Source organism: Furipterus horrens, unplaced genomic scaffold (genome assembly GCF_987537825.1).
Source record: "Furipterus horrens unplaced genomic scaffold, mFurHor1.1.pri manual_scaffold_5, whole genome shotgun sequence".
NCBI classification, from domain to species: domain Eukaryota; kingdom Metazoa; phylum Chordata; class Mammalia; order Chiroptera; family Furipteridae; genus Furipterus; species Furipterus horrens.
In genome coordinates, this window is record NW_028327175.1 from 78,747,598 (window position 1) to 78,756,994 (window position 9,397).

Consider the following 9,397-nt stretch of genomic DNA (forward strand, 5'->3'; position numbering starts at 1 on the left):
ATACCCGCGATAAGTGAGGGAATGCTGTAAATTCATCTCTAGAATGCCCTTTGGGTCTTTAAAAAATACCTTCCATTTCTCCTCTCATCATGTTTATGTTTCTTTTACCTTCTTGAAAATAGTGAACATATTTATAATAACTGCTTTAACATTCTTGTCTCCTACGTGTATCATCTCTGTGTCTGTTCCTGTAGATTAATATTTTTATGGTTGTGGATCATATGCTCTTGTTTCTTTGCATTCCTTATAATTTTGTTTGGCTCCTGGGTTTTGTTATATCCCTTTAAATAGTATTAGACATCCTTCTGGTACACAATTAAGTTAGTGACTATCAATTTAATCCTTTCAAGATCTGATTTTAAGTAGTGTAATGTGGGTCATGAGCAATTTTTATCTGGTACTAATTTAGTTCCGCTGCTAAGGTCTGATGTTTCTGTGGGCTAATGCCCTGTGTATCACAAGTTCCTTCCATTCTGGCTGGGATAACATGAAATATTCCCAATCATGTGTGAGTGCTCAGAATTATTTGGTTTATTGCTTTCCTTAGGGTCTTTTCCTGGCCTCAGGTCATTTTTTCTCACCCATGTGCAGGTCAGTACTTAGCCAAAAACCTGGAGGAGCCCTCTGTCGTTCCCCAGGAGCTGTCTTTAATGCAACTTCCTTTTATGTAGTTCACTGCTATGCGGAATCTAGCTACCTTGGTTTATCTCTGCAGTTCAGCAAGATCACTGGTTTCTGTTTGTTACTTTTCCTTGTATTGTTGCCTAGGAAGTGTATCCAGGCAACAAGCTGGAGCAATATTTTTTCAGACTTTGAAGTTTATTAAAATATTTTCTGAAAGGACATTTGGAGTATAAATCAAAATTGGTGATCCAAGATCCTTTCTTGATAAGAGAGATTGAAACGAAGTACTTGGTTTTGTTTCTTTAACCTCATTTTGATTGAGCCTTGTGTAGGTTTTCAGGAATGTTAGAGCTATTTGCCTTTATTGACTATTTGGTAAAATATTTTGGTTTATATGTTCATGAAGATGTTATTTAATTGAGCCTATTGATTTTGAAAGGTCAAATTACCTTTTAATATCTTACGCATTATTTTACAGGGGTCAGAATCACCTTCACCACGACCAAACATGCCTATTCGATACTTCATAATGAAGAGTAGCAATTTGAAAAACCTTGAAATTTCTCAACAGAAGGGTATTTGGTCTACAACCCCTAGTAATGAGCGGAAGCTAAATCGAGCCTTTTGGGAAAGCAGCATGGTTTACTTGGTATTTTCTGTTCAAGGATCTGGACATTTCCAGGTGAGCTGTCCTGAAACAGAAAGGATACTTCTGGTTGTAGATTACAGCATAGAGATAAAAACAAAAACAAACAAACAAAAAACCTGGCTTTTTATTGCCTCAGAATACAAGAATTCATTTTGCTGGTCTGAGAATGAAGACTATGTTGCACTTCTTCAAGGGAAGGATAGCTGTTCCTCTGTATTTGCCTTAATTTACTAGAGCTTCTCCATGTAAACAATTTCTGCTTCTGAAGACAACTGTAGATTTACCATTTCTCAGGTAGATTACAAGTAATGAGAAGCTTGACTTTTTGGTAAAAATGTTTATTTATATAGGCCAAGAAAGTTAGTATTGACAATCAAGAAACTGAGTGTGTATCTTAACTCATCCTGACTTGGTGTATATCTGAATTTACAAAATAGTGACTTTATTATTTAATATTATTATAATTTTGGAAGTAAAAACTTAGAGGTTAGATTGCATCCATATATCATGGAATAAATGTGGGGTTAGAACTATTGATACATTACTTAGAAAATATCTCATATTGAAATTACATTAAAATGCTGGAATTGATCTTTCCTATAAAACTTGCTAATATATCTTTTTATAAAGAACACTTAATAAGTAGCTTATTTTTGTTTTTTTAAGCTATGTATTATTTTTATATTTTTACCTTAAAATAAAAAATACAGTGCTTTCTCAAATAAATCGAATTTAGACATTTTTACACATTGTTGACTGGCTATGAAAAAAACTCATGTTTTCAAGCCCAAGCATTGACTGATAATGACTTCACTCATGTTTGCACTTGCATTTGCTTATACAATTCTTAAATAAATAAATAAGTAAATAAATAAAGTATATTACGTTTATTTAGATTATTTCATATTCATATTCAATTACAGAAAAAATAGCCGGTGATATGGGATAGCTTTTGTATAAAATTGCTGGTCAACAATGTGTTAATATCATCCTTACTTTTACCCTTCCCCCTCATTTTACCCACAGGGATTTTCTAGGATGTGTTCTGAGATAGGAAAGGAAAAGAGCCAGGATTGGGGCTCAGCTGGGCTAGGAGGAGTATTTAAGGTGGAATGGATACGAAAAGAAAGTCTTCCCTTCCAGTGTGCACACCATTTACTCAATCCTTGGAATGATAACAAGAAAGTCCAGATAAGCAGAGATGGGCAGGTATCCAATGGCATTTTATATTTTCCTTCTACTTTGTATTTTGCTTTGCTGTTATTCAGTGATTTGAGGAGCAAGTGCAAGAATATATATTGTATTTTCCACATGCACATGGGAGAAAGTGGTTCAGATTTGTAAAAGAGCTAGTCAAAACCGACTTGCAAATGTCTGATAGAGCTTATTGCTTTTTAAACATTTTGTAAATTTCCCGTTCTTTCATTGCATATGCAAAATCTTAAGTTCCTTTGTGGAGGCTCCTATTGACTTACTAAGGTCTGATCAAAACCAAGTGTAATTGTGAAGTAATTTCACTAAAGTCTAAGGATAACAACAGTATCTAACTCCTTTATGGCTTTAACTACTTATGTAATGTAAAAATAGCCTTTTTATATTTTTGTGGCTTGTTTTATTTCCATTATGTTTTGCTTTGCCTTCATGACATTGCTGACAATGCATTCAAATCTAGTTAGGGTGATGGGAATTAACATATGTGTATGGACTATTGTGCCAGCTGCTTTATGTGAGCTAATTTAATTTGATGCATTTAATGACTTATTAGCCCAATGTTGTGTAGGATAAAATAGACTCAAATAAATTAGTCTTGCCTAAAGTCACATAGATAATTATTTACTTAAACCAGTATAACTCACTTCAGGTCATGAGTGTTTGGATTTTTTTTTTTTTTTAAGGCACATCATCACAAGGGCATTTTTTTCAGTTGTATAAGAATATTTTTATTTTTTATCCTAAATAGTGATTTTGAAATAAATCTTATATCTAAAATAAGAATATTATATAGTCACCCTTAAGATAGTTTCTTAGGAAAAATATGCTAGGTTTTGCAGTACACCTTTTGAGGGTCAAGCAGAGTGCTTTTGCTAAATATCCATTAGAAGCAAAATTTATTATTTTCAGTAGACCTCAATGGAAATCTCTGACCAGGTTGTCACAAATAGTTGGGATATTTGCAGGTTAACTATAGTCTTTAAGTCTGGAAGCCAAGAGTTAAAGCAACGCATACCATATAATTTTAGCCTGTTCTGCTAGAAAAGTGAAACTTAAAGTGATTTTTTTACATTTTTATCAGTGTAGGTATTGGTGATTTTAAAAAATTCAATCTAATTCTTTTTATGCCTTTTCTGATTTTTGACTTACCTAGGAACTAGAACCTCAGATTGGGGAACAGTTGCTACAGTTATGGGAACGCCTTCCAACGAGAGAAAAAACCACAACTGATTGACACTCAGGTTATACCATTTCTGACTTGGAGTACTGGTAGTATTTGTGATCATCAAGGATATATTTCATATTATTTATCTTTTCTTTTTTTAAAAAACCTTTCTAGAACACTTAGTTACGGAAGAACATCATGCCTATTTATAACTACTGAATGCACTGACTTCCAAAAACATAGATGGGATTGTGTGTTATGAATGGGCTTTTCTGGTTTAGAGTATTGCTTTAAAACCACACTCTCCATAAAAGAAAAAAGGATAATTTTAATTTTTATAGTGATCATAGGGAATGATTATATAATGTTTGTTAATTATATGTTTCTAATTGAATAAAATAGTAGTAGTTTCATTATTTGACACAACAGTTTTTTTAAATATACTTAATTTGAAGTTGAATATTTTATTTAAAACTAAATTATAATTTTTATTGAAGTTTTTTTTTTTTTTTTAATGCAAAGTAAGTTGTTTACTTTTAAGAAAGGCCTGAATATACCAGTACATTGGAACACCATTTTAGGAGAGCCAGCTCTTAAGATTTATCATTAACAAACAAGCAAACAAAAGCAAACAACCAAATTAAAAAATGCTTCTTTTAAAAATAGTGTTCTGACAAAAGACTTATTTATTCTGCCATTTTAAACTCGAGATACAATAAGAAAAAAGAAGGAGGGATGTTCTTTTTCTGCAGTTATGAAATGCGGTCAAGTCTGAAGAAAGGCAGCATTCCTCCCTGTTAGTGATCAGATTGGATTTAGTGCTTAGTTTTCTCCCTGGTTCTAACTCTTTTAAACTGATGTGTACCATACCCCTTTCTTCCTCCCATGTATCCACCTCCACTCATCTCTAAGATGAGCACAGTTTTGTTCAGGGAAACTTGATTTAAACAAGTTAAAAAGAAAAGTGTTCAACAGCTAGTGGTAGCTTGGTTGCTGTATGTCTTCCAAACTGAAGCCCAAGAATCACAATTCCAAATGCCTTTTATTTGTTTCCCAGTACTTTTTATCCTGCTTGTGGTTTTGGATATGATTTCTCTTTTTTGCATTATGGTTTAATAAATGAGGAAGTAGTGGTAATTTTTTGTAAACCTGTGTTAGTGCCATCTATCTACTTCTTTGCCGTTTCAGAATTATTTGGTTTGTATTCTTCACTACCACTGTCTAAAAAGTTTCTTAAGAAGTCTTTTTGAAGGGAAATAGAGGTACAGGTAAAAAAAAGAAAGAAATGTATTGGTTACTGAGCTGTAAATAGAACAGGTTTGATAGCACTTCTCATGATACATTTGAGTCATTGCTATATAACAAAAAACAACATGAAATTAATTTAAAGACAAGAAGAAAACTCCAAGTCATCTGCTTCTGTATTTGAGAACAAAGAAGTAAAAATTATATGTCAACATAAAATCTTGATAACCCTTCTACTTTCTCTGGGAAAGCACTATATGTTGGTGCATTAGTTTAGAATGTTAGCTGTGATTTTTACCTGTATTTGTAGTTATTTTGTTTTTTAAAAAGTTGGTTTTATATTTTGAGACATACCTATGAATTGAGCCTATGTGAATTATGTTCCACTGGATGTGTGTTTTGGTTCTTTTCCTATTACAGCACTTATGTTTCTCTGATAATGTTTACATTTTGTTTAAGTATATGTATTTAGCAGTTCATGGTGTTCTAAATTTGAAAGTTAAGGAATTTTAAAACAAAACCTCTTGTAATTTCCATCTGTTTTCTAAAATCTATCCCTTTATGTAAATGATGAGTTTGTTGATATTTAAAATGAATACAACTTGAATGTAATTAAAATGTTTTTTGGAAGAGATGAACTTTAAATATACTTCTTAAATGAAATTCTATTAAATTATTTATATCTTGCTATTTCTGACACTATATAATGGGACTAAACAATGATCAGCGATATCCCTTGAGATATTCATGAATTTCAAGTACCTTGAAGAATATTAAATTGATATAGAAGGTGATGGTTTCATTTTAGTACCCCCTCCTCAAGAAAAGAATAGTCTGAATATAAGGGAATGGAAAAAATATCTCAAGACACATAATATAAAATCTTCTGAATATTAATAAAATATCCCACCATCTCCCCTCTGTTCTTAGGATATACTTCATTATGGTAATTTGCCATTGTATCCACTGAACAACCCAGCCTCACTCTACCAATTACAGCAAAGACAGGCAGTGAGGAAAGAATAAACTTAAATAAATATTTCAAGAAAAGACAGGTTCATTTAAGAATTGGTCCTCAGAGACTCATTCTTTACCATTTAAAATCTTATACCCTAAAACAGAGAAAGTCTTAAGGAATACGTCAGATGAGCTTTACTCCTGAATCAGCACCAGGGCAAAAATATTGCAACTGAACATGTAACTCACAGGTGACCACACTTCCCACTCTGGGTGAGCCTCCCATAGTATGATCTTCACTGTGCTTCAGAACTCTCCACAATCCCACCCTACCCAAAGGACCACACAGTGTCAACATGCCCAGGGCACCGGATTCACCTTTGTCATTCAGTCAAATGTGAAATTTCCACTTGGCAGTCTAGTAAAATCTCAAACTCTGCATAGTCAGAATTGATCTACTGTTGTTTCCTCACAGCTTGTTCTACCAAAGCTTTCTGTCCTCTTTCCAGTTGATGTCAATTCCATTATTTCGGTTGCTCAGGCCAGAAACTTGGAGTTATCCTTGATGCCTTACTTTTTCTCAGTCTAGTCTATCAGAAAGTTTTCATGGATCTGCTTTTGAAATATTTCTAGACTACAGCGGCTTCTCATCACAACTGTTAACAACCACTGTGAACTGAGCCACCATCATTCTCACCTGGGTTATTGAAATAGCTTCCTAAGATATCTTCTGTTTTCTTTCTCTCTTTACTGCTATGAATCTATTTTCAACAGAAATTTTAAAACATTAAATGAGTTAATATTACTGTGTTGCTCAAAACCCTGCAAGGGCTTTCTATTTCACTCAAAAGCTGAAGTCTTTATAATGGCATAAATACCTTATATGACCTGGTCCCCCATTATACCTCTGACGTCTCCTCTACTCATTCCTCTTTAGCCACATTAACCTTTGCACTATTCCTTGAATGTAGCAAGCACGTTCCAGCCTCAGAAACTTGTTTTAACTGTACACACTGCCTGGAATGCTCTTTTCACAATATTTGTGTGGTCAACTAGTTATTACCATTTAGCATTAGGTTTACTGAGTTTTCTTTAAGATTTATTTAAATTTTAGAATTAACAAATTACTTTTAAAGATATACAGCTCTATGAATTTTAACATGTATAGATTTATATCTTTTACCACAATTGGGTACATTTCCATCACTCCCCCCAAATTCCTTCATACTATCTCTTTGTAGTTATATCCTCTTACCCCTAATTCCTGACAGCCAATTGATCTGTTCTCTGACATTGATCTTTTTTCGCCTTTTGAGAATATCATTTAAATATATAGTATGTAGCTTCTGGGGACTGACTTCTTTTATTCAGCATAATGCCTTTGAAATTGATTCAAGTTGTGTATATCAAAGTCCATTTCCAGACTTCTGGTCCAGTTGGCAGTTAGGTAAACACTGTACTTGCCTTCTTCCAAAACTACATCAAAATTACAACTAAATTATAGAACAGCCATCATTAAGAATCACTTGAGGATTAACTGAACAGAGGTTTTATAAGGATATAAAGAAGATGCCATGTTGAGACTGGTAGGAGGGGAAGAGATGAAGAAAGAGCAGGTCCCACACTCTCATGGTGTGGTGATTAAGAATTGTGAAGGATGTCTCAGCTGTGGAGGTCTCCCCTGAGGAGCAAGGGAACCCAACCCCATTCTGGGCTCCCCAATCTGGGGCTCCATTGCCACGAAGAGGAGTGTCCATGACATCTGGCTATGAAAACCAGTAGGGATTGCATTCAAGTGAGATGGAGGGCTACTGGGACCTAGGTGCGGCAGGTCTTAAAGGGCCCAAGCACAGACTCACATTTACTTGTTCTGGGCTCTATAGTACAGGAGCAGCAGGTCAAAAAGTGCAAGGAACATAAGGGGAGGAACTAAATTGACTAGCTTGAATATAAGGACTAGAGGGGCAGGGATTAGGGCAGATTTCTCTGGGGATGGAAGTGCTTGCAGGTACCATTGTTCCTTTATGGAGGCCATTCAGTTGTCCTGGCTTAGGCAGACACTAAATCTGAGCTCTCCGTTAATCTGCCTAACTCCATTTGTAGCACCCAACATGTGCGTTTCACCCAACTTATTCCAGCAGATCCTCCACACAGGCAGCCAGCCTCAGTTCATGCTGTGTACATTTCTAAATTCTCTCAAAGGTCCACAAACCTCAAACAAGTAGTAGCTGGCCTACCTAGGTGTACCCTGTACCTCTTGCTAAGTTACCCCAAGTCTGGTATAAGCTCTGACTGGTCTCAACTAGCATTATAACTCCCATTAGATACCCCCAAACCTAGCATAAGGAGTAGCCAGTTTTGGCTTGGAATTAAGGGGCTATAAACCTGACAAAAGTGGAAGCTGGCCTCAGCTCACATTGTAGTGCCCACAAGGGTCCTAGCCTGACCTTAGTGGAAATCAACCCCAGTTGACAGAATAGCCTTATCCAAGCTCCTCCTAGCCCAGCACAAGTGGCAACCTACAACAGGTCACTCTGTGGCTCTTACCAGACAGTGCCAAGCCCTCTGCTAAAGTAACTCAACCTGTAGGCTAAACCCTGGCACAACAGCTCATCTGCCTCATCTGCTGTAGTCATGGCCAGCCCTCATAGCCAGTCAGCATGAGGATCAGTACCACCCACTGATGTGCCAACAACAATCAAGGCTCAACTACAACAGGAGGACACATTCAACCCACTAAAGGGATACCCCTAGAGCACCCAGCTCAGGTGACCAGGAAAACTGCACCACTGAGTCCTACAGGACACCTACTACATAAAGCCACACTGCCAAGACCAGGAGACAAAGGAGATCTACCTGATGCATAGAAACAAATGTGTAGAGTCAGCCCAAATGAGAAGATAAAGATACATGTCCCAAATGAAAGAACAGGACAGAACTCCAGGAAAAGAACTAAATAAAATGGAGGCAAACAATCCACCAGATGCAGAGTTCAAAACAGTGGTTATAAGGCTGCTCAGTGAACTCAGGGAAAGAATAGATGGACTCGGGGAACTTCAGCAAAGAGATAGGAATCATAAAAAGGAGATAGAAAACAAACAAGGGCCAGTCAGAATGGATACAATAATTGTAATGAAAAATACATTACAGGGAATCAATAGTAGATTAGATGAATAAGGGGTCAAATCAGCTATTTGGAAGACCAGGTAGCAGAAAACACCCAATTGGAACAGCAAAAAAGAAAGAAGAATCTAAGAAAACGAGAATAGTTCAAGGGACTTCTGATACAATATCAAGTATAGCAACATTCACATCATAGGAGTACCAGATGGAGAAGAGAGAGAGGACAAGGGATTGAAACCTATTTGAAGAAATAACTAAAAACTTCCCTTTCCTAGAAAAGGAAATAGGCATATAAGTCTAGGGAGTACAGAGAGCCCCAAAGATGAACCCAAAGAATCCACACAAGCATAATTAAAATGCCAACAGTTAAAGACAAATAGAAAATCTTAAAAGCAGCCAGAGAGAAAGTTATGTACCAAAGG

General features: G+C 35.7%; 1 protein-coding gene across 1 annotated transcript in view; it reads left to right on the plus strand.

Annotated features, from left to right (window-relative positions):
* Positions 1 to 4,080, plus strand: part of YTHDC2 (YTH N6-methyladenosine RNA binding protein C2) — a 70,798-nt gene extending 66,718 nt beyond the window's left edge. Inside the window, exons 27-29 of the mRNA XM_090276593.1 lie at positions 1,103 to 1,306; positions 2,300 to 2,482; positions 3,639 to 4,080. Of these exons, the coding sequence (XP_090132719.1) occupies positions 1,103 to 1,306; positions 2,300 to 2,482; positions 3,639 to 3,719 (468 nt within the window). The 3' untranslated portion in view covers positions 3,720 to 4,080. The remainder of the gene's footprint in view (positions 1 to 1,102; positions 1,307 to 2,299; positions 2,483 to 3,638) is intronic.
* Positions 4,081 to 9,397: the final 5,317 nt, after the last annotated feature.